Source organism: Lonchura striata, chromosome 1 (assembly GCF_046129695.1).
Source record: "Lonchura striata isolate bLonStr1 chromosome 1, bLonStr1.mat, whole genome shotgun sequence".
Classification (NCBI taxonomy): domain Eukaryota; kingdom Metazoa; phylum Chordata; class Aves; order Passeriformes; family Estrildidae; genus Lonchura; species Lonchura striata.
The window spans coordinates 118312018-118337216 of NC_134603.1; the positions used below are offsets into that span (position 1 = coordinate 118312018).

The 25199-nt window shown below is 40.2% G+C and overlaps 1 protein-coding gene across 8 annotated transcripts in view; it reads right to left on the reverse strand.

Moving 5' to 3' along the window:
* Window positions 1-25199, reverse strand: part of RARB (retinoic acid receptor beta) — a 320022-nt gene that overhangs the window by 180329 nt on the left and 114494 nt on the right. For all 8 annotated transcript variants that reach the window (XM_077787082.1, XM_021538080.3, XM_021538079.3 and 5 more), the window contains one exon: window positions 10526-11022. In XM_077787082.1, the coding sequence (XP_077643208.1) occupies window positions 10526-10703 (178 nt within the window). In that variant the 5' untranslated portion in view covers window positions 10704-11022. The remainder of the gene's footprint in view (window positions 1-10525; window positions 11023-25199) is intronic.

Sequence of the window (25199 nt, forward strand, 5' to 3'; positions counted from 1 at the left end):
CTCTATGGCTTAAATATATTTCTGCTTTCATTAAACAGAAGAAAATTGCAAATTAGTTGGATTCTACTGGACCATGCAGCTTGGAGAAACACACTGTCATCCTGACTGGGTAGGAGTTTAGATGCTGCAGTTAAATTATGATACTTAATCAACTGTCAACCATGCACACAGGTTTTGTGAAATGCACTGCAGTATCTTATTGCTGGTCTTCACAAGAGGCAGGTCAGTCTATACAGGCTGTCTTGTTTCTAAGCATCAGAGCATTTTTCCTAAAGCCCCAAACTCAGCTTCCCCTTTCTAGGATTGAGCCTTTCTTCACCTCTTTCACTTGGCCCAGAAGTCATGTCCTTTTCTCTTACTCTTCATATATCTTCCTTTTCTTGATTCCAAGCTACTTGGAACCGAGATCATATCCGTCTTTGTTTGAAGACTCTATAGCAATCTGCATGTTGCAGTGGTACCATAAATAAAAAGTAATAAAACTGCTAGGAAAGTCTTTTGAAAAGTCCATACTATTTTTACTATTACTCATGCTGTCACTATTTAAGAAACAATGCCAGGAAGATCTAGGATTTGAAGGGGACTTATAACAATTTTTGTAAGAATACACTATTGAAACTATGATGTTACTGACAGCAAAGTGTTTTGCAAGGTGTACAGGTTCTCCTGCTGCTTTTTTGAGTGCTTCTAACAGATGTTCAATTTCAAGTGGTCTGCAGATACCAATAGGCTGATAGTTCTGCAGGAATCGGAGCAGCAGATGTGCCCTGCATTATGTTTTGCTATTCCCTTTATGAATCGACATGTCACCCTGTGGGTTTATAGCCAGTTAATTTTGTAATGACATCACTATTTCTGTTCTTTTAATGATCCTCTCAGGATTTAATTTCTCAAATAACAGAACTCTTGATCCTGGAATTGCTATACAAAAGTAGTATATCATAAACAGATTTCTTTATATGATACAGTCCCACTTCCCACCAAATGCCTTTGCTGATAGCTTCTAGGTGGTGCTGGTATGCACGTGGATTCTCCCAAAGACCGCAGATTTACCACGTGGCCTCATTTCAGGGCTCTAGACAAACGTCTGTGCATCTCTCTCCAGGATCATTACACTCACACAAGTATCGCTCAGTGGCTGGAAGGAATGAGGATAGGAAGAGAATAAGGATAGAAAGAAAGGGGAATTCCATTGGCTCTGCTGTAGAAGGGAAGGTATTGCCCCTGTCAGGTGCTGCATTCCACGCTGGCCATCGTACCCAGCTGAAATCAGAGTGCACAGGAAATTGTGCTGCATTTTCCACTGACAGGGACCCGATTGTGAGGACAGCACTCTGGCTGTTGGCTTGGATGTTTCAATCTTAAAAGGGAGCCAAGTTTTTTCTCCCTTAAATACAGTTGTGGAGTTTGTTAGAGCCCAGAGGTTTTTGGGCAGAATCTCTGGTAGCAGCTGCGGGCTGCACAGAGCAGCCTTAGGACACCACCTTTCTTCCCTGGAGTATTCAGTACTGGTAAAGAATGTCTTTCTTCTTATTTTTAAATACAGAGAGGAAAAAGTGATGCTATTACAGCTGTATTTAAAGGACTTTTGGCATTTCCTTCATTGAAACTAACTATTAGGTATTTTTAAATATTGACTGGAAAAAACATCCCAGGTTGTAAAAGGTCCTAGTTAGGTATGTTGAGTTTTGAAAGCTTGAAATACACCTGAAAACTTTTAACTTTGAGAAATGAGAACTGCATAAGCCTACATTTTGCCTCTCTCTCATTAACTCAGAAATTATATTCCCCACATTACTGCAAATATCAAAATACATCTTTAGTAAAAGCCAACTTTTGAAAACCACCTTTGGTCTTAAATTTAAGGAGTGAATGCAATCTGCTCTTACTGCTCTAGCTGAGAGATCAAGGCCTTAGTTTCTAAGAATCATACATAATTTTTACACACATACAGGAAAAAAACATCTCCAGTTGTGACCACAGGCAGAGTCTTCACAGCACTCACAGGAACTGTGTGGTCATGCTGGGGTGTGAATCCACCCATAGAAAAGATGAGGAAAGCCGTCCTAAAAAGATGAGGTAAGGATTTTTCTGAGTTTTCCACAGTATTTTAGGGGGTTTTTTTTGCCCATCTTGCAGTTCACATTACTTAGAAAAAGTTGAGTATCTGCCTTAGTACAAGTCTCAGAATGAAACATATGAAGTTCAGGAAAGCTAGTGCTGAGGTTAAATCAAATCAATTGGCCTTCAGCACTGAAAAGTATCAAGGATAAAGCTAGTCCACACCTATTAAATGCATGAATTACCTGACTTCCCTCTTAGCTGAAGCTGTAAGCAAGTGCATTATCTAATGACATACTGAGCCCATGGATATCTCAGAGTACTCTGAAAGCAAAAGCATGTTCCATAGAAACATGGCACATCACAAGCCTCCAGACCCACCTCTCTCTCCTCTTCTACTCTAGCCTCCCAAGAAACGCTGAACCAAACTCTTCCATCACCTGAACTCAGCATTCCTGCCCCAGATGATCCCAGCAGCCAGTCATGACTTTCAGCCCCTCTCCCAGACACCTTGAACTATGGGATGAAAATCATGCGCAAAAACCTTTTGCTCCTCTGGCATAACCAAAGTACTTATACCTATGAAGTTTGTTTTCGTAAGCACCTAAACATCCTTGCTGGCTTTCCTGAGAAGTAGGGACCACCATCAAATTGTGGAGCTAAGCCAGGGGCATTGCCTTTGTCCAGCCTCCTCCAATATGGAGGCATGGCCACACAGGGACTTCCAGAGCCTCTCCAGCACTTCCCCTCCTTCAAAACCCAAACTCCCAGCCAAAACACACACCTTGCTACCAACACACTTTCCCTGGCTCAGACTATGAAAAATGAAACACACATGGAAGATGCTGGGCATGCTGCTCACCAGACAACCTCAGGGTACTCAGATAAAGCCACCAGGAGTTCAGCAACCCAACCCTGGTGAGACCCACTATATTTAGGGTATGACTGCTTTCTAAAAATGCATTATCTAGACAAAACAGTTGAATATCTTAGGGATGCAGGTTCTGGTTTTCCGAATATTTCTGATATTTACTCTGACATTTCCTCTGAGTGTGTGTTTTGAAAGGAAAAGAGTTTTCTGTTGCTTAAGGCCAGTCCTTCCTGTTTGTTAGTTTATACCAAACCTAAGTTTTGACATGAACAAAATTGTTGCTTTAAGTCTGATTTCAAACATGTGGTAAAGGCAAATCTAACAATTTTATGAGATACAGTTACTTTTGTAGAGGGTGAGTCTGCCCTGGGGAATTTCCCCTGACTAGATTTATCACAAGTTTTTTGAACCAGATAATTTTGTTTGATAGCACATCTGGCAGCATCATAAAATCTTGACGTCCCAAGCTATTACACAGGAATTACTTTTGTAAATCATTTATGAATATTACTGATGTATGCCTATTCTGGGCAGTAAGAAAGGAAACGGAACGCTGAAGGACAAAGGAAGGGAAAAAGAATTCCCTGCCCTTTCAGGGCTCATCAGATAGGCTGGGTATTTATCATTTTAAATGGGAAACATGTTGTCAGTAATGCAGCTGAAAAGTCCACATAACACAATTTGTTCCCCATATTCCCTAAATAGGCAAAAGGGGAAGGTATTCTACCTGAGGAAAATCATATATTGATCTCTCCTGAAGAAAAATCTGTCCCTGTCTGAATCTCAAATAAGACTTCACAATTAAACACCACATACTGGTAAAACCATAGTAAACACAAACTTACAATTCAGGTAGACTAAAGGAGGAAAGTTGTACCAAGCCCAGCACTGAGGCAAAATAAAAGACCCATTTTAACTCACCAAACCCCCCCAGTATTTACAAAATCCCCCCCAATCCACACAGTGACCTGCCTTTTGAATGTGGCAACATGACTGAATGGAACTCTATATAGCTAAAATGATTAGCTGCTAAGCATACACCTTCAGAAAGAAAGCTGGCAAATCAAAAGCTTTTTGTATCATGAACTACTACACTATTAGCAATTTCAGAAGATTGCACCTATTGATTTGGACTGGAAAGATCTCAGATATTGAAATAACTCTACTTCCACCTTGCCAACCTCAAAGCCTGGCATTACATTCCTTTTGAACATGGATGGGGAAAGTGACACCAAACACACCATCACTAGGTGGAGGGGCAACAGAGGAGTCACCCCAAATGAAACAACAATGGGGAGCTACAACAAGCTCTTCACTCTTCATTCCTGACATGCCCAATACGGGGAGCTACTGGATGTTATTTTCGCTGATCCAGAGCAGAGAAGAAGGTCACTTGCAATACTCCGCAGAAAAATATTTCCAGCCTTAGGTAAGAAGGCATTTTGTTGGGGAATTTCCCTGTTTTCGGAAAGCAGGGAAGAAGCAATTCTCTGACAGCTCCTATTTGACTTTGAAACTCCAGGTTCCTTCAGACTATGGCATGTCTGCGAGGGATGCACAGAGCCATTACAGAGCACATGCCAGTATTGCACCACACACTTTCCCTGACAGAGCAGAAAAATTCTAAATTTGGCTTCCTCCCAGGAAGCACATTCCTGTCCATACACACCCAAATGGATTTATCACAGCTGAGCATACTGCCCACTAAAATCTGAAGTGGGCTGTATCCACAGGGTGCTGAGGACCCATCCTGGCAGGGCAGTGGTGTGTCAAGAGTCACCAGATGCACCGCGTAGAAAGGAGGTCCTGGTTTATTTGGAAGTGGCAATACTGAAAAAGAAGCTCCAACATGAAAAAGCAAGTTTAAGTTTTTGGTAATTTCAGATGAACTAGAATCTAAAAATGACAATGTAATATAGTTTCAATTATCAAAGCATAGGTGGTTTCAAGCTGCACAAAGAGCTCCACCAGAAAAAAAATCCACAACATGACATAAAGGAAGAACTGAAAAGAAATGGTGGTTTCCAGGGTCATGAGTGGTATGTGCAGGGTATCATCTGGACATTGCTCCTCAGGCTTGACAGCATGAGACAACATTGGCTGTGGCTAAGAAATCTGAAATTCATGTTCTGTTTACCCCCCTCTTCCTGAATGCAAACACATGTTCTGTCTTTCCAATAATGATGGACAACACATGCACTGAGTAGGTACATTGAAAGTCATCTGTTAATTGCAGATACATGTAAATGACCACACAGCAAGCTTTCCCAGGGAGACAGGACTGGAAAAAAGGGAGGCAGTTACACCAAGAATAGATGCTGTGAAAAAAAACTTGAACAACAGAATCAAACAAGGTTGATTCATGTGGTTTTTTTCCTAATTCAATATAACTATTATCATACTATTTTAGATTGTTCCAGAATGTCAAAGAGTGATGAGGAGGGGTTTTTTTTCAGTCCATTACAGATAGCACTTGCCTCAGTAACTATGCCAATGGAAGAAAATCCATCATGTATTAACCATACTCCAATCTCCAATAGGAATATTCCCCATTTTGTGAAGTAAAGTGAGATGTGGGAGTCCTTGACCTTCTGAGTAATTAAGGGAAACAGAGACATTCTTGTTTTTATTAGAGACACAATAAACTATTTGAAAATAATTTGAATAGCTGGAGAATTATTCTATTTGCCTGCTCATGAGTAGTGCAGATAGTTTAGAGTTCTCTTGGGGGCAACACATCGTAATGAATATCTGCTATTCATATTTAATGCAATCTGCCAAAGAGTGCTTTTGGGAGGACTTTCTGTGTCAATATAATGATTAACAACAGGACTGGAAAAGTAAATGAATTCCTACAACGGGTGGGGCTGGCAAAAAATATCTTGCAGTACTATACCAGTTACACTGGATTTAACTGTACTTTTTTAATGATACCAGTGGAAAATCCATTTCCAAGGGAGGGGAAAAAAAGAGAAAGCAATCTTTAAGATGAAGCTCAAGTAGTAAATAATTGCATTAATAGAAGGAAAAACAATTCCAGCAGAAAACAATGCCCAAAACAACAATCTGCCTGTCCTGAGCATGTCTGAAAAGCCTGATATATAATACTGACTAAAAAAATAAAATAATTAGTGTTTACAATGCACAACCAGAAATAATGTTGTAGGTGCTTCCTTGTCTACCTCTTTGAGCTCCTCAGATGATCTTACTTTCCATACATTTTCTCATATTTCGAACACATATATAAAACAGAACATAAAGTCTTTTATTCTTTACAATACACTTTTAAAAACACCCCAGACAGAAAAGAATGGAAAAGCTTGGCTAAAATACAATGAGTGACCTTAATATGGAATTTTCTCCATGGCATCCCAACAGTCCCCTAAATAACACATTCAGATTACTTTTTTCCAAGCTATGTGGATGACGCAACCTTACTGAGTTTATATAAGTTCCAGGACATTCTTGTACCAGACTGACTGCTCTTCCCTGCCCCTTTATCAAGCTACTCCTGATCCTCCCTTGCAATAAATGGAAGGGGGGATATCAAGGATTTGAAGGATCATATTGGCAGCCTGAGGACCAAAATGTGGGATGGGGGTCAGAGGTAGAATATTGGGGTGCTCCCACCAAATGCCATGGGCTACACAAATCACTTGGTTCAAACAAATGCTCAAGTCAAGCAGAAAGGGAACAACTGCCAAACAAAGTGTTTTATTATTTAGTGGTTCCCACTGTGGTTATTGTCCAGACCCTTTTTTAATTTGGTCTAGGATATACTCAGGGATTCCTTTCATCACAGCATTAGCTCAGATTAAGCTTTTTCCTCCAGTTCAGTCCAACTGGCTTTCTTATGTAGTGGTATTGAGCCATGTTAAACTAATTCTGTAAAACACATTCTGGTGAAGTTCTGTTACAGGAACCAGTCTTGCAAAGATACTCTACAACTAACCAGCAGGGCTTCATCTTCCCCATGCTGATACTTGCTTCTGAAACTGCAGCATCGCTGTGGGCCTTGCAGTTCCATCAGCCATAACATAAAGGCAGCAATTTCCTCACCAGTTTTCTACTCCATGGATTTACTACAATGATTCGTGTGGCTTTTACATACCTGCCTTCTCAAATTTCAAGTTGTTATTCTCTTAGCTAGGGGTGTTTTCTTGGAGTTTGGGGTTTTTATGCAAGACTTATTTTTATAATAACAAATTTTTTCCGGAAATGTGTCACTACAGCCACACAACAGATGTTTTATGAAGAATATAAACTCTTCTAAAGCTGCTAACCTCACACCATTACAGTTGTCTTACTGACCTCTGGCAGCAGCATTAGGTTTCATGATGGCCAGATGGGGCCTGACCCTTCTTCCAGGGCTGATGGAAAGTGATGCCACTCAGAAATAACTGCTACTCACCTGAACATGCTTTTACTTTAATAAAATGTCAAGTAACAATATTTGCCCATATTTATTTATTTATTCCTCCCCAAAATATTTCACAAGTCTTCTATGATTTTCCTATTGCAAACAGGTCAGGGTCTGCAGGATTTCTGCCCATTTCCCATAGCTGCTCTGAGTCTGGCAAAGAACCAAAACCTCTTGGTCTATGACAGTCTGGTACAGGACCAAAAAGCACGGGAGTGCTTCCAGTTCTGCCTTCTCTCACCATTTCTAAATGAGGTAAGCAGTAACCTCCTGAAACCATCTCTGCTGTGTAGAAGAAAGTCCTCATTCATTAATGTGGCCAGGGAAGCCTGTGTGTCACCTGATGTCAAGAGTGAAGATGTCTGCTGTGTGTTCCATGGGGTAACACAGCGCTGGTAAATCAATCTGACTTCACAAAAGTAACGATCTTCTTGACCGTGGTCTTGTTCAGTGCTAATGCATCGCTCACGTACCCATAAAAGTCAGTTCTTTTCATCCTCTGACCTCTCTAGCACTATGACCAGACCTCCAATTATTAAGTATTTTGCACTATGTATCTCAGTATAAAAACAGAAGCCGAGTCACAGGTCACAGAGGCAACAGCATTATTAACATCAATGAAACTAAATCACTCCATCCTGAGCATTTATGGCAAGCCCCTTGTGCTCAGACAATTCATGTGCCTAAGATGTACTGTTGTCTTTTTCATGGGACTGGAGATACCTGCCCCGACTGTAGATTAACATAACTTAATGCAACTTGATATCAGGTTATTCTGCCATCATTAAAAGTGTATAACCAAGACAGAACAAAATAAAACAAGACAAATACAACTAATACAAAAGCTCAAAGGGCACTAACTTTGAACAAAAGCTGTTGAATACCATTTTTTTATAAGATTAAAGAGATCTTTATAACATTCCTATTATGTAAAGTCATTTCTATTGGATTTTACATGAATGAAAAGAATCTGGAAGATAAATAGTACAGTAGCTTCAAGCATGTAAAGAGCACTGGTTTGGCCAACGTTTAATTTTTTCCTGTCTTTTCGAGAGAGCTCCATATTATTCTACCACACAGTATAAATTCTAACTTTAATAGAGACTATCAGTCATACTGACTTTGGCCTATGGGTAGTTTCATTGGGAAAAAAAAACAAATAAACAAACAAAATCTACAATGGAGAACAGAACCCTGAAATACAACTCAAAGCTCAACCTGCATGCTTCCAAGAACTTGTCTCTATAGATCCGGTTATATAAATCTCAAGTTCCAGAATCAGAAGTCTACAGACAGAGTAGTGACAATACAGGTATGAAAACAGAGTAGTACAAACCACAGTAGTCATCCTGAGGATTATGTCTCAAAAAAAATTCTCATTAAAGGCATCCTCCTTCTTATCTTGCCAATTTTTGCTGATATTTGCAAACACTATCACCTTGAGCTATGTACAAAAACTGCCAGGCTTTTGTACTCAGTCACAGAGAGACAGTGCTGTAGAGCACCTCCACAAAAATACTGACCTGAAAATGCTGGGACCAGGGCATAAAGACACAAATCCCAAGATTTAGGAGTAGCCACTTCTAAATTTTGCATATTGGCAGAAATTCATACTAAGTAATACTTTTCTGAGAGGCTGTGCACTGACTGGTTTATTAATCATTAATAATGCATCAGCAATACAGTCTTAATTCCACAGAAATAATTCATCGAAAAGAAAACCTCTACATTGCTGATCATATAATTTTGGCAGAAAGTGTGTTGTTCCACACATGTGCTGTTTAGTCAAGACTTCTCATATTCAACAGTTGTAACGTATTTAGACAAGCACCTTCAACAACAAACTGATTTCCAAAGCTGTACATATCTGGGTTTCCTGGGTGATAAATACATCAGTCACCCACTGCAAAGACCTCCAGAAATGTATCTTGTCTAAATGATCCTACTTAGTAAGTTTGTACCTGGGACAGCTTTGTTTGGAGCCACTTAAACACATATAAAACTAAGACCAAGCAGAAAGCATGCCTGTCATAAGGCAAAGAAAAAACTTTGCCCAGCTAATACATCCAGCAGTACTGCATGTAGAAATGTCGTAGTTTTGGCTGGGAGACTTCATTTTCTTCCTAGAAGCAGGTAGAATGCTGTGATTTTGGGATTGAGTATGAGAATAATGTTGATAGCAACAACTAAAGCATCACTGTGTTAAATAGTGTTTACTATAAGCCAAGGTTTTACTCTTCTCAGTTTTCCATGCTCTAACAGTGAAGAGGTGCACAAGGAGCTGGGAGGGAGCACAGCCAGGACAGCTGACCCAAGGGATATTCCATGAGGTAAGATGCCATCCTTAGTATATAAAGGGGGGAGAGTTGGCCAGGAGCTGCCAATGGCTGCTTGTGCTGGGCATCTGTCAGCAGGTGGTGAGGAACTGTAGTGAGCATCTCTTGTCTCTCCTGGGTTTTACTTCTCTCTCTCTTTTTGTTGCCTTCCTTTTAATTACAATTATTCTTTTATCTTATTGCAATATTAAGTCGTTCTTATCTCAAACTATGGGGTTTACCTTTTTTTCCCCCTCAATACTCTTCCTCATCCCACTGTGGGGGAAAGGAGATGTGAGATAGTAGCTGTGCAATAGTCAGTTGCTATCTGGCGTTAAACCACAACAAAAACTCAACCACAGACTCAAGGGCTCATTCTGCAGCCACAGGCAGCTCACAGAGACCAGCTGACCAGTGGGCTGTTCTTCGGAAGCTGGACATGAAGAAAAGAGCTACTTATGGAAGAAAACTAAAGCAGTTTTAATAACTGTGCAACTTCAGAGCATTCTATACAGAGGACTCATCATCATTCATGATTACAGAAAGGTCAATTCTTCCTTAAAAGCAACACTGGATTCTGCAGCTAATATAATAATGCAGCATATACCAAAATGCATAGCAGGTTTTGTCACTCTTGGTTTCCATAGCTTTGACATGCCATACAGTTGGCCTGTTTATTTTTATGAAAACAAGAGGAAGTGAAAATGGTATTTCAAAACAAATGCATGCTCTTTGCCCAGGTAAAATACATCATAGATTAACAACTTCAATCACTCCTGGTATAATTTCAGAATGAACACGATCAGTCTTTATTAGAGGAGAGCTGGTCAATAAAAGGTATTAGTACCAAGCACTTACTTGCAGGAGATGGGGTGCTACATCCACTAGTTGGTGGGTGACTCTGGAGTCCATGGAGGGAAGGTAGTGACAGTCCACCAATGACTGGAGGAAAAAGTAAGGGATATGGTGCTGCTGGATAGTGAGTCATATGTCCATTCACGGCCGGTACTGGACATGTGCGGCTACTGGTTGTCATGTTAACACCTCACAGTGGACAGCTATTATGTTGCATCACTCCAGGCCAAAAAATTAGGTACCTCAAATTATGAATGATGAGGGCTGTCAAGCCTGAAGGTACAGCTTAAGCTTGCGTGATGATGAAAAGGTAATTCACTATATCAGGTCCAGCCTATATTTCATCACTGCTTCCTACTGTTCTCTCTTCTAGGACATCCTTGCTTTGCAGACTGTGGATAGAAAGTCTTCTTACTCTGGTATCAGGGTGCAGTTCAGTTCCTTATACAAATGTTTCTCTGGGAGCACAGTTGCTCTCTACAGACGCATAGTGACACAGTCTGGGGGAAGAAAACAATATATTGATTAAAATATACATATTTTTTAAATGTGCATATAGAAGAACCTTTTTTCTCATTGTTATTTTTGTTAAATTACAATTTATTTGTCAGTATCCCACAAGATCAGCTCATGTAAAACTCTTACCCTATTACTGAAGCTAACAGCAGAACACCCATTGATTTCCCTTGCATGATGTGCAGCACCAAAAACTATTTCTAGTGTGACGCAGTCTTGTTGTGAAAACTGCCAGATTTAAAACCAACACATCAATAATTACCTGAAATACTGATGCTGGAGGAGAAAAATAAGCAACTTCTGAAAAATTTCCCCGTGTATGAAAGCTTTCAGTGTACCCCTAAAAGCTACAGATGGATTGGCACTGAGGAGAGTCTCAACTCCCTTCAGTGCCATGGCTCAGGCAGGGCACTGAGGCATGCACCTGAGGGCAATTTTTGGTTGGGCTGTTAAAGAGGCAATTGGTTTAATAATTACTGTTTTCACAAAGAATAGTAAAGTTTATTATTCCTTAGGAGACACCTCACTAATAGTTTTCTATTTTTTTTTTGAGGGGTTCAAGGAACTGCCCAAACAAACAAGCACCCATCATTTCATAATGTGGGTGACTGACTTACTTGAGTCAATACACTGCTCCTGTGCTCTGCTAGGGAACTTGCTTGCCCTCATGACCACCATCTTCAAAGTCATCCAGAGCTCCACACATCTTCCTCAGTGTTTCACCCAAACAGCTGCCACCTTTCAAAGGTTCCTTAATTTTTCAAGCTTTGTACCAAAAGCCTCAGTCTGATCACAGGAATATCACTTCTTGTGATATCCGTATGAAATTTGCTCCCACATAGCAGTTCAAGGCTACATGGTCTCTGAATCAACCTGCTGGTGCAACACCAGCAAGTGCTATTGGTGTCTTACTAGGAAGGCTGCAACCACTTCCACATTGCAAACACTGCTCCTGTAGCTACTCATGCACTTCTCCAGGCAAAAGCCAGTGAGTGCTGTAGCCAGCACCTGAGCTCACCCTGCACGAGAGTTTACTCATCTCCTCCAACACATACTGAAGAAGGAAGACAGTAGGAGCCACAGAGCAAACTCAGCCTCCCAAAAGTAAGGCAGTCCACAGCTGACTAAAGCTTTGTTTCCTGAGACAATGTACTACACACTTGCGTCTGCCACAGTCAGTGATCAGTAACCACATCCACCACTATATAGCACTTCTATCTGTAATTCTTTGAAATTATAGCCTGAAACCAAAGGCAAGAGGATTTTTGGGTGGGAAAACAAAGGAATGGTGAAACGATGTGTCAAGGTCACAAAGCAAAACTGCTGCCAGAGGAGGAAAACTGTGACAACACAGTACTGACTATCACTGCTGCTACTCAGCGCACCAGTTGTCGGTAAGAATTCAAATGAGCAAGGAGAAAAAAGAATAAAACCCAACTCTGGTGCATATGTTTGCCTGTCAGAGAGCAGTGGAGTGTTTCTGCTCTGTGAGGAATACCAGCAAAGGTTACCAGCTGTGCATGTTGTCAGACAGCAGTTTCTGCTGAGTGCAGCCTGCTTGGGGATAACTGAAATGTAGCTTGTAAGTATTTGATAACTGTGTAAATTATGCACAAAATGCCTTTAATGCTAATGGATGCAAACCTATGCAGAGATGAAGCTGTAAGAAGGGGATACAACAAGTGAAGGTGCAGCTGCTGGCCGGCCTGAACTCGAGGACCACATGCCTGGAGACCAGTGAAACCAGGCAGATCTTTTGAGGGAGCCCCAGCAGCTAAAATACATTGACTCACTAGCAACACAAAATAAGATGAACCATCGCTGCTGCCTGCTTTACCTAGCTAAGGCTTTATGAAGCTTAAGAGACAAGGAAAGTCAAGTATCAAAGGAACATGCAAAGTTTTATAAAGCAATTTTAGAAAATACCACACTTCTAAGAGTTTGCAAAAAAAAAAAAAAAAGAATAGGAGAGGGATGCTGATGAATACCAGCCCTAAAAATGTGTGCATTAAATTAAACACAGAACAAGGTCATCTATTTTTAAATTATGTAGGGCTTTGGTAACAAAATTCATCTTATAAAACTATCTAATACCTTCAATTATACTTCTATTAGCCAGAAAAATGCAGAGCTCATCATAACTTAAAAACATTCCCAGAACCACATCAAATATATTTGCATATTTAAGTGAAAAGTATTGAGAAATAAGCAAATCCTTCAGGACAGAGGAGGGAAAAGGCACTCAGGAAAACTCTTTGCTCAGTTCTTTGTTACTGAAGGAACATGATTTGTGATGGAATTGGCGATGACAGAAAACAGCAGTATTATAGCCCCTCAATATAAAAATACATATATTTAACAGTGCCAAAACTAGGTTATAATCATATAGTTTTGCATGCTTATAATTTTACATGAGATGTAATTATAAACTGGAATTACTACATGAAAGTAAGCTTTTCTTGCCTTACTCAAAAACCGCCTTCCTTCCACCACTCATGGCCAGAAATTTCCTGTAGATAGCTGTGCTGAAGATAAGCCTTCAGAACTTGTTCTTCTTCAGAGTTCTTCAGAAATTTACTTTTCATAGGCAGAGAGAGAAGACAGTGTAAAAGTCATGATACACAAAACAGTGTATCATTTGACTCCAAGCTTGGAACCTTGGGAGCACCAGGTTGTTCACATAGCTGAACATCTGTGTGATGGTCAAGGAGCAAATTGCAGGCAGAGAGCTAGATATCAGCAGCTCCAGATTCTTGTAAATGTCACTTGTGTTCTATGGTTACCAAGGAACTTCAAGTCACCAGCTCTGCTAACAGAGATTACTGACCCATCACCTTCAACACTGCACAGCAGAGGACATCCCAAAGTAGAAACTGCTGCAGAACAGGAAACCCAACTATGAGTTTCCCATTCACACCAGTCCCATGACACATTTCACTAATGTATCACCAAACGGACACATTCACGTGCCTGAACTCACTGATGAGGATCTAACACTGGATATCAGCCAGAGATGTCTAGGCTTCATGTGATTCCAAGTTGAAAACATCTCTTTTGCCTAACTAAACCTGTACCATAGCTCAAAACACTGTACGGCTGTCAGCTTTGTGAAGGAGATTTTCCTTTGTTGTCATTTGCTATGGTAAATTCCCATAGCAACAGCATGGATTTCTGCCCTGGAGGCAGAAGGCAAAATTTTCAGAAAATGGTTGTGACCAAGGGACTTCAGAGGATATCCTCAGCATACAATGAAAATCCTCTTCCATAGACTTTTCCTTAGCGACTGTTCATGAGTACAAGGCCCTTAGTACAAGCAGTATGGAAAAGGATCATACAAAAAAGTTCCTTTGAATGTCCACCAAGAGATGATCACACTGTGCACTACTTTGCATTGAACAGCAGCCAATGACTTTTCTTTGACAGAACATATGCCTCCTCCTTTTTGGTTTTTACAGGTCTTTTATTGACTTGACTTCAGTGATAAAGCAAATGGCCACAGGGGAAGAAGGCTAGAGTAGCTCTAGTGCAGAGCAGAATATTTATCATCTGCAGTAAATGCAGCAGGTGTATCTGTCTCTTCCACATTTCTTCTCAATGTTTGTGCACCTGAGAAGAAATTTAAAACTACCAGATTTTCACATATAAGCTTCAAATTTTATTGGATAAAGAGTAACCCAACTTTTCTTATTGTCTCTTAATTTCCCATGCATTTTGCACAGGCTTGACTACTAAAAACAGGTTTGCTCTTCAGACATGTCAATTCTCCTGAAATATACTAAATGCATTAAGCCTCATTCATAATATTGCTATTTAACTTCCATTTGGTAACAATATTTGTTATTACTGTACCATAACTCATCCTTTTGAATTTTTCACTTGTATGAGATTTATTTGAATTCCTAAAATCCCTTTGCTGTTACAGGTGACTTTGATGCACATCAACAGCTGGACAGGCAAGAAGCCAAGGCAGGAGGCTTGGCCAATTGTTCTGTGTCAGTAGGAAGGTTACAGTCTGTTCTCCCTTTTGCCAACAACACCCCAATTCTACATTCCTCTTCCTGCCCTTTCACTAGCCATAGCAGGGAATTAAGTTGTCAGCATTGAAAGTAGAGCAGGATTTTTGTGAATTTTTTTGCTTCCTTCACTTCTGAAAAAATCACTGGGGAGTTCTGCCTTATCTATGGTAATGTTTGAAATTCAGCAGTCATTTTAAGATATCCATGATATAGCATCCAGAAAACTTTTAAGCTAAATCTCCCATCCCCACAGCTTTCTGCCACAGCAGACTGCATTGCTCTTCCTTTACAACTGGGGTCAAAACCAGGAATGCAGAAGAAGCACCCCAACAGGAGGACATGTTCTGCATAGAGCCGGGCACTTGGGAATTTGTTTCTCCAAGCCCTCGGTCTTGCAGCTCTGCCGTCTCCAAAGTTTCCAGGGTCACAGAGGAAGTCTCTTCTAAGTTCATTTCCCATTTTCCTGCCAATGCCAAACCCCCCACCCCTCCCTTAAATCTTAGGTTAAAACAGGAACCTCTGGACTAGGAGGGCAGCCTGGGCAGTAAGACAGGAGAGGCAAGTTGCTCTTCTCAGAGCAACAAAAACAATTTCAGAGAAATTTTGCATCTAAAATGTTTCAACAATATATTACCTGTTTTCTCCAAGGGACAGAGTTGATAGAGTTCTTATTTATTAGCTAGCTACAAGATATATTCTAATGCTGTTTACAAAACAAGTCAAGTTTTGAGAACCCATACTGTATTTAATGTATAGTTTGTATTGAAATCCCTGATTATGCATATGCTTTCTATTATGCTGGCTGATGGTGTTGCATTCAGCAGTACTGAATAATTCAGCAGATTTAGCACGACTCAAGTGTAAATCAGTCAGATCCAGTAACACGATAACTACACTGCCTTTAAACTCTTAAAAATGCATGGAAACTTTTATTTCATAAAGAGGCTGTACTCCGTTCTGCACCAGTTCTCGCTGACTGTGAGATGTTGCATTTTTGTTTTCATGGCTATCCAACGAGATTTAATTAAACAATAAACTAGTTACTATGGCAGAAGTAAAAAAAAAAAAAAAAAATCCTTTGGAGTGTTATGTTTCCTTTATTAGCATAGTGATGTGAAACTAAACAGAAAAAGCAATCTAATAACAAACATTCCTTTGAGAAGGGCTCTGGGAGCAAAAGGACATCCACTTATTGTTCAGCCCATCCCATTGGTCCATATACGGCAATAAAGGTACAATAGAAGGAAACAGGAAACAGACTGGCACATCTGCATTATCTTATTAGAGGCTAATGGATATCTGAGAGGAACATGCATCTGATGCTGAATAGTCTGTACCAATCTCCGAAGCAATTACTCTTAATTAGTGGATTCTGTTTATAGATGGAACTTAGTGTACCCTTTTGTATCAAAGAGATGCAGGCATCTGGAGAGAGATATGGTTTTCTTAAAGGGAAAGCATTGCAGCACAGTGTGAGGGTTGAGCTGGTTTTTGGTTGGGGTTTTGTTTTTTTGGGGTTTTTTTGAGTTTTTTTTCTTTGCAAATAAAAGCTCTCTGAAGCATAGCATATTCTACTGTATTATTAATCAAAAGAGCATGCTGGCTTAAAAAAGTGAAGGGGGGGGAAAAAAAGACCATACTCTTAATCTCAAACTCTGAAAGTAAACAGAGAAAGCTAATACTCATATATGAATAATATGACAAAAACCACTTTGATGATAAGCAAATAAACAACTGAACCTAAAATTTCCAACTGCTGGCCAAAAAGCTTAAAATAGCAGCTTAAGTCAGAAGAACAACATCTGCATTTTGTATCTGCCAAGTCTGCAGCCAAAAAAAGTAAACCACTCTATATGACCAGATGCATGAATAAAAAGGAAAATGCATGAAACAGAACTTCAAAGTCAGTTTATTGAAAAGCAGATCTGCAGCTCTTACACCCTATAACCACAATTGTCACATATTTTCAAATATAGGTGCAAGACTTAAGGAAAGAGGGAAGATAAATTGTTGTAACGGAATTAAGACACACTTTCTATGACACTTTTCCTGCATCTTGGTATGCAAGATAGCTGTCTGTTGGGGGACTGTGAATTCCTTTTTGTCATAAAGCTGACATTTGCAAAACGAGTTTCTGTTTTATTTGGGGTTTTTTCCCCCGACATTGTTAAGAGATAATTAATATAATTAATGCAATTGGTGTTTATTTTAAAATCCTGTTGGGAAGTATAAAAAGGAGGGGGGAAAGGCTTCTTTCTCCCTAAGCAGCTATGCTTCGAATTGCCTGCATTGCAAACACTTGCTGATGTATGCCTGAAAAAGAGCAAATCTAAATCTGAAAGGGGAAAAGAGAAAAAAAAAAAGTGATACACAATGACACCCATTTATTTACACACCATACAACAGTACCCTGCTGTGCCAACTATTGATTTTAGTGGAACTGAGAGTCCATGTTGGAGAGCAGCAGCTGCGAGTACATAGCTTGAATCCTCATATGGGAACAATACTCCATAAGCAGAATAACCTATTTCAGCCAGCCTTCATGTATAACAACTAACATTAAAAACACACAGAGCTTACCTTTCAAAACCTGAAAGGCACTATGGTTATTTGTTCCACAAAGGTTCGGGAGAGTTATTAATCTATTTGTGCTAACACAACCAAGAAGTGTGAAGGATTGAAAATCCATGCTTCACATGTCTGTTATTCTACAGAGATGTTAATTTTGTTCTATACTAACGATATTTAAGATCCTGCCACTGTATCAGGCAATTTCTCATCTTCTCCTGTTGTTTGCTGCTTTAAAGAGCTGTTTGAAACTGAGGTGTGGGGTGGTTGGGTTTCTGGGTTGGGGATTTTTTTTGGTGGAGGGGGTCAGGAGGTTGTTTTTTGCCTTTTTTTTTTTTCCTACAGCTATCTGCATTCCATGTTTTTTCTTTCATTACTCAGCAGTTGTCAAAACTACACTGAGAAGTAAAGATAAATGGTTAGGTCAGGTGATGGGGTTAACAATTTACTGTGTGCACTGCTCTGAGAGCCAGATATAGTAGAATTGGCTCATGTTTATGTACAGGATGAGAAGTTGATTTCCTGTGCAGTGGCTTTCAATCACCTCTGTAAGGGACTCTCTTGCAGTTTTCTGCAGTGAATTCAAAGGGATTTGAATACATTTGTGCTAGTATATAGGACAGTCTGCTTTGTAACTAAATGCATTCCTTACTTACCCTGTCACATTTGAAAAATCCTGAAGGACAGTCAAGGAAAAAACTTCTCTTTCATCTATGGAAACCAAAGGAAAGGTAACTGGGCTTCCTCCTTCCCGAGTTTAAGTGAACTTGTATGCTCATTATGTTCTCCAAATTTAAAAGTTATTTCTTAATCCTTAAAATTGCTCTTTCAATGGAATCAACCCTTCTGTTCTTGCATAATGCTTAAAATTGCTCTTTCAATGGAATCTACTCTTCTGTTTTTTCATAGTCATCTCTGTTATCCCATATTAATGTTCCCAAGGATGTAAAACAGTAACACCATACTGAGAATATCCTTCATGAGAGACTATCCCGTGTGATACAGAGGTTTAGGAAATCAGAGACTTGCCAGATCAAAGCTGCAGGGCTTTTCTGCAGACCGAACCTGTTTCCTTGTTTCTGCCCATCCACAAAACTCAAAAGGAAAAACAGATCCCTTCTCTCAAACACATTTCAGATAATCCACAATTTAAAAAGCAAGGGTAGTTAGCTCTTAAATAGCAGGTTGGTCCCTCACGTTGCACAGAACCAGAAACTCCAGTAGGAAGATTTTCCCACTCAAGGTGCTGTGCCTATTGCTTTAGTTCTCTGACCACATTTTTCCCACAGGTGTCCTGTGCTCCTGAACAGTTTCTCCCTACAGTTCCGAAAAACAAGACTTGATTTAGCAATCCAAATTATGTGTTTAATCAGACTGTTTTGTCCATAGCTGCTTCTATGCAAGATGGCAACCACGAAGATGAGATCTGGTCACTGAAAGGACTAAGGAATCTATCCTTATGGTTCTTCCCTCATCACCAAGTCAAAGAACGGAAAAAGAATCACAGGTAATAAAGGAAAGCTGCAACCAGCACTAACATGATTCTAGGATTTGGGAAGATTTACACACGCCAACAGGTAGTACCTTAAACTGGCAGCATACTCAACTATCCATGATCCTCCTCCATGAAGGAAAGGTAGCATCTCCAGTTAAGTTCAGAATGGAATATGTTCCCTATCCAGCAAAAACAAACTTCCACTGAACTTCTCCTTAACTGGCAATTGATTGGTCTTTGCCCTCGCCTAGAAGGCACCACAAGACACTATCACATGGATTCCCTGCCAAAGCAAGTTTTTGTGAGAAGAACTCTTGGAAAGAGAAGGGAGGCCAAGGGAAGGGAGACTGAGTAATCACAAAAAACCACATCCTTCTGCTTATGTTCAGTAATGTCATCCAATATTATGGGATGTGCAGACATTTACAAGTATGCCAATCACTTCCCAAGTGGCATTACAGCAAGGAGGAGAGAGGAATCTATCTGAAGCCTCCTCAGCATGCTCTCAGAACACTCATCTTTAACGTTCTAGCTGATGAGAAACATGTCATGGTGACCACAGCAAATACAGCACTTACCATCACTGCAACTACTAAAAAGGTCTTATGCTGGCTGTTTATAACTTTTAAGAGGCCTCCGAGATCAGTAAGAGGGGGTCAAGTGATGTTATTGTTTTGGTGACAGACGGAAGATCCCTAGTAAATGATCCCAGTGGCCTGGGAGTTATTAAAAGAATGGAGTACTTCATCAGCTCAGAAGCTGAAGAGGAAAGCAGCTTTGGAGGGTGGTTCCTTGACAGAAAACTACATTTCTTTGGGAGGCCAACACTCTACAGCCACAACATGCACTGTAGAAACAGGATGACAAGACATACTTCCTTAAAGGAGAACACAAAGACATGCAACACCAGTGACAACTTTAACTAGTACTCGTCTCAAAACCCAAATCAATGGAGCCAGTAGTCAAGGAAATGATTCATCAAATGCTCTATGGGTGGCAGGTGCAGAAAACATTAGTTTTGATGGCTATGCTTATTGTGAACATCCACATAGGTGACATTAATTACGCACAGGGTAATGTTGGGAAAAATCACGGCAATTTAGACCTGAAGCTGTTGCTGCTAGTTTTTTAGAGACTTGCTAGAGATGACTGTCCCAGCACAGAAGCAAATCTCATCTCTCTCTGCTCAGCCTTAGAGGTTTATTCCTGAGAAGTCCTAGTCCTAGCAGAGCCACCACAATAAAACAAAGCACCACATCCTCTCCCTGTCTGAGATAATTTGCATAGCCTTCCTCTGCATGGGCAGGATATCTTTATTGCTACTAAGGATGGAACTGAGTAGTCAGATTCATCCAGCCTGGATGTCTAGCCACAACTGCAAATATTGTCATTAGACTTGCTCTCACCACCAAATTAAGGTAGAAAATGCTCTACATCTTTAATTTCTACTGTGTTCAGTATCTGGACAACCAGTAAATACAGATCCTTTTGTGCCCCACTATGGCACAAATATGCTGCCTGGAAATGCACTGATGGGTCGGTGCAGTGTGAGATCTTCACACACTGTGCAAAGAAGCAAACAGATTTCAAGAGTCACTGAGATTAAAAAAAAAAAAGAGAATAATATTCTGTTTAATTTGGAAAACATGCACTATAGCAGAAGGTTCAACCTCAGCTCAGCACACTTCACTTTATAAACCACACAAAGAAGGATCCTGCAAGAATCCACTTAGCTGCAAAGAAAAAATCTGCTATCTGGAGTAATTTAAACTCATTGTTAGGATAAGCATGTGGACTCACTCAAAAAATGAATAATGTTTATTCGGGAGGCTGTCTGAGAAACCTGAAAGAGGATTTTGTGGAGGTTGTGCATGAACTGTGAAATAACATAGATTTCCCAATCCCCCAAGAGTTGGGAGGCACAACTATGCTCAGGAGGTAGGTTCAATCTGTTAGCAGTCCAGTTTTTTGCACTACAAGGCTGGAAGTTCTACTTCCTCTGAGCTAGAGGAGTTTGCATCCCTGCTGCACCCATTTATCAAGTGAGGATGGTGATCCAAGTGGAAGAGGGGGAAAAAGAGGGTTCAAGCACTGGTTGTGAACTTTGTTTCTGAAGACCAGTCTGTTGGACTAGAGGTGCATCTATCATCTTAATATCATGGAGGTGTGGATGCTGTGCTAACACAAAATAACTTAACACACATAATTTATCACCTTTTGTTATGTACGTCAAGTCTAGTAGTCTGTCTGCTGAAAGGTTCTGCAATTCCTCTGAGTTATTAGAGTCTTCTGTCCTACTTTACCCAGAAGACGACATTTCTGCTGTCTACGTCAGGCTCCTGAACCTTCACTTATTAGATATCACAAGTTTCAATATATTCCCAGTAAGACTCCCTGAGGGTCAGCAGAATATGCCAGAGGGCTGGTGGAGATTATGAACATCTATTTTAAAACCTCTGTTCTCTGTAGCTCCCTGTCACAGGAACAATAGGGTAGCAAAATTAGGAACAAGCACAGCCATTAACTAGGAGGGGGCAAAGCCATAGCATGGATCACAGAACAAAAATAGCATTTTTATTGTCAATATTTTGCTTAACAGGGAGCCAATAAAGCAATTGTAAAATGCTAATAATGCACTGAGATATCACTGCACATGTAAGCACACTCAGAGCCATCCTCTGAATCATCTGAAAATGTTGCAAAAACCTTATCAGTCAGGTCATAAGGACAGAGGTGCAATAATCAATCACAGTAGCCACAGAACCAGCACATCTTTTCCACATTCTAACATTCAGATCTATATCCCAGAATTGTCTGCTAGAGGCACTGGACAGATGGATTACATTGTCAGAAAGACCAACATGAACTATGACCTTACATTTCACATCCAAAAGCAACTAAGAGGAACCTAAACACTGCAAAATTCAAGGAGACTTGTGTCATGCCCACTAATCTGCAAGGCAGGACTTCTGATACAACACAAAGGTATTCTTACAGAGTAAGCAAGTGTGTGAGTTAACTGCACAGCAAATGTTCCCAGCAAACCCTTTTCTGAAAGGAACTTCCACTGGTAAACGTGAGACAACTTTCCCACTTATGTGGGCAGAGACATCAGAACAAAATTAGTTCATGCTCACAGTGCAGACAGAAGTTGTATGCAGACTCATAGGGATGGAGACAGGTAATACACCACCATGCAGCACTCAGACCTGCCCAAACCTGCCATCATATTTAAGCATTTCAGTCATAAGCCAGATCAAACACTTATCAGGACAGCATTTAGTTGCTGCATCCATTGGGATCACTAATCTTTCAGCTTCACTGGCAAAGTAATGTATTGAAAGAATGAATTTTGAAAGCATTTAAGAAAATAACAGTGAGCATTTTCATAATTAGGTCATGAGACATAGGTCAAAGGCAAAGCTCTCAAAAACATTTGGAATCTCCCAAGAGATGGTAAACTTGGCTAACAGTGCCAAAGATGATTCCTCTTGTGGAAAGACAGTGTGGTTCAGGCAGGGCTTCTTCCAACAAGCCTCCAACCAATTCTGAACCACCACAAGTAGAACAACAGCAAGGATACTCAGCCTTGGCAACAAGATGCTCATTTCTGCAACCTCTGACCCACACACATCGATAAATGTAAGCCAGCAAGAGAAGCAATGCTCTCAAAGCTCCCAGCAGCATCTTTACCCCCATGACAGCAGTCAAGCCCAGTGTGCTGCTGAGTATAAGCCAGCACAGACCCATCTCCTGGTACCAACACCACCATCTCTGCTGCATCCTTCATCTGTGCTTACCAGGCTGTGCTGTCTGAGTCATTTTGCCAGGTACTCTGCATTTATTGTCTAAAAAAAATACCCAGAGCCAAAAAGCTGGTCAGGTGTGCATTCCATACCCCTTGTTATGTGTCTGTAAATGGCCTTCCCCACTGTAGCAGAATGATCTTACCAAGACTCTTCTTGCATGATTTTCAGGACAGCAGCACTTCACAAGTCAGGATCCAGCAGCCCAATGCAGTACAGAGAACACAGGAGAGTGAGAAACCTGAAAGCCCAGCTGGGCACCCAAGGCTGATAAGACAATCTGATTTAACCATGCAAATACCAGCAACCAAGTAGAGCATATCTTGGAACTGGGAACGTCAAGCCAGGCATGTCACAACAGAGAGAGCCTTGCTAACAGCACCTGAAGTTCCTTCAACAGATGCATATTAGGTGAGCAAATGAATTAATCCACAAGGAAAAAAAAAAAAAGGATAAAAAAAAGAAAAAAAAAATCCCAAGAAAAAACAGTGGTCTCAATTACTGAGATAAAGACATTCAAATTCCACTCCTGTCTTTTGTGATTATAATCAGGCCAAAAAAAAATCTCTAAGTGGAGTAGTCCATTCAGAGATGGCTGAAAGATACACGTTGATTCAAGCACATCCCTCAGTATTATCCCAACGGCATCCTCTTTCCAGCTAATGGTGTCTATGCCAACTGAGGGTCAAACACTTGCCCATTATATGGGGTCTCACAGAGCGCCACATGCTAAAGCAAATCCAAAGTAAGCAGAAAAAAACCAATTTGTTTCCTCAAAATGATGCATAAGCAAGAGAATGCAATAAAGATGTCAGCTAATGGAAATAACCTTTCAAAATAAGTGACATCTCTAAAGGCAGTCACTTCCTTTACGTAAGCCACAGTTCTTGAAGATATTCCACCCACACATCTCTCCAATTCCCAATGTGGAGTGCATCACTGTAAGATGAAGAGAATGGTGTTGATCCACACTGCATATCCATTATGAAGGAGAGGGGAAGGAGCCAGAAGTGAGAAGAAAAATGACCATGTGGGGTACAGTCACGGCTGCTTAATTTTATGACAGATGTAAAGATCCCCCTTTCTAGAATGCCAAGCCTGTGTGCAGTGTCAAAGTTCCACAGCAACAACAGACTGAAAAAAAGCCCTCAGCCTATATAAATAATAAAGTGAAAAGTGACTAAATTGTGTGGAATACATAGATATTCAAGGACATATTACAATCAATATACCTGACTAATGTCACATGAAAGAATACTCAAAAAATATTATGCAGAGTTCTAATATAGCAAGAGATGGAAGGGATACTGAAGATCATCAAGAAAAAGCACTCTGTGGAATATTATTTTGTATAAACAGCTGCATTTACAACATGGACCATATCCACACAACCACTCTGCCCTTGTTTTTGCCAGACAAAAACATGTGGGGATTTTTTAATAATATACATCAGAAATCAGGAGATATTCTCCACAGTAATAATGGCAGTCCAGGTGTTAAAGAAAACCATAAGATCTCCTCCCTTCTAACACACTTTGTAATCACAGAAATACACCTAGACTACAGTTTTACCATGTGTGAGCTATGCAACTTTTTCCTGAATGTATTTGAACAGCAATGATGGGCCTTAATAAAAATAAAAAAATAATCAGGTGTATTGTCTTTATTGTGAGAGTATAAGGTGTTTGAAACAGGAAGAAATATCTATTCTTTTGCACAAAGAGGAATGTAAAAATGTAACCTCTGCATGTCAGATCTAAGCATCAAAGAATGAATGCTTAAAAGTAGAATAATATGAACATTTGAGAAATGCTGTAGTGAGAACATAAATTCCACCCTAGCATTTGATTTAGTGATAATCCTCCAAAACCAGTTCTGCATCTGATAAATACAGATTTAAGATCCAGTTGTTGACACATGGTAAGGAAATGAAACACATTCTCCCTATATGAAGTTCACATTTTTCTGGGTGAAACAAAGCACAGTTGTACCTCATGTGTCTAAGGCACCTTTTAAAGCAGTAAGGAGAACTGAAAGGCATCTACATGAAGCAAGCAGTTTTATCTGACGTGCTAAAAGGATCTGAGTTAAATAGCCTGACTGTCACATCCACTGTTAAGCCTTTGAAAAATAAGGAAATCCAATTTAAGATTTACGCAACAAACCCAAGGCACACAGTTCCTTGGCATTACAGCTCCATTCACATACCTCACTGCAGAGGTAGGTTGGTTGCCCATGGAACCCCTTCAGCTCAAGCAAAATAAAAAGACCTTTAA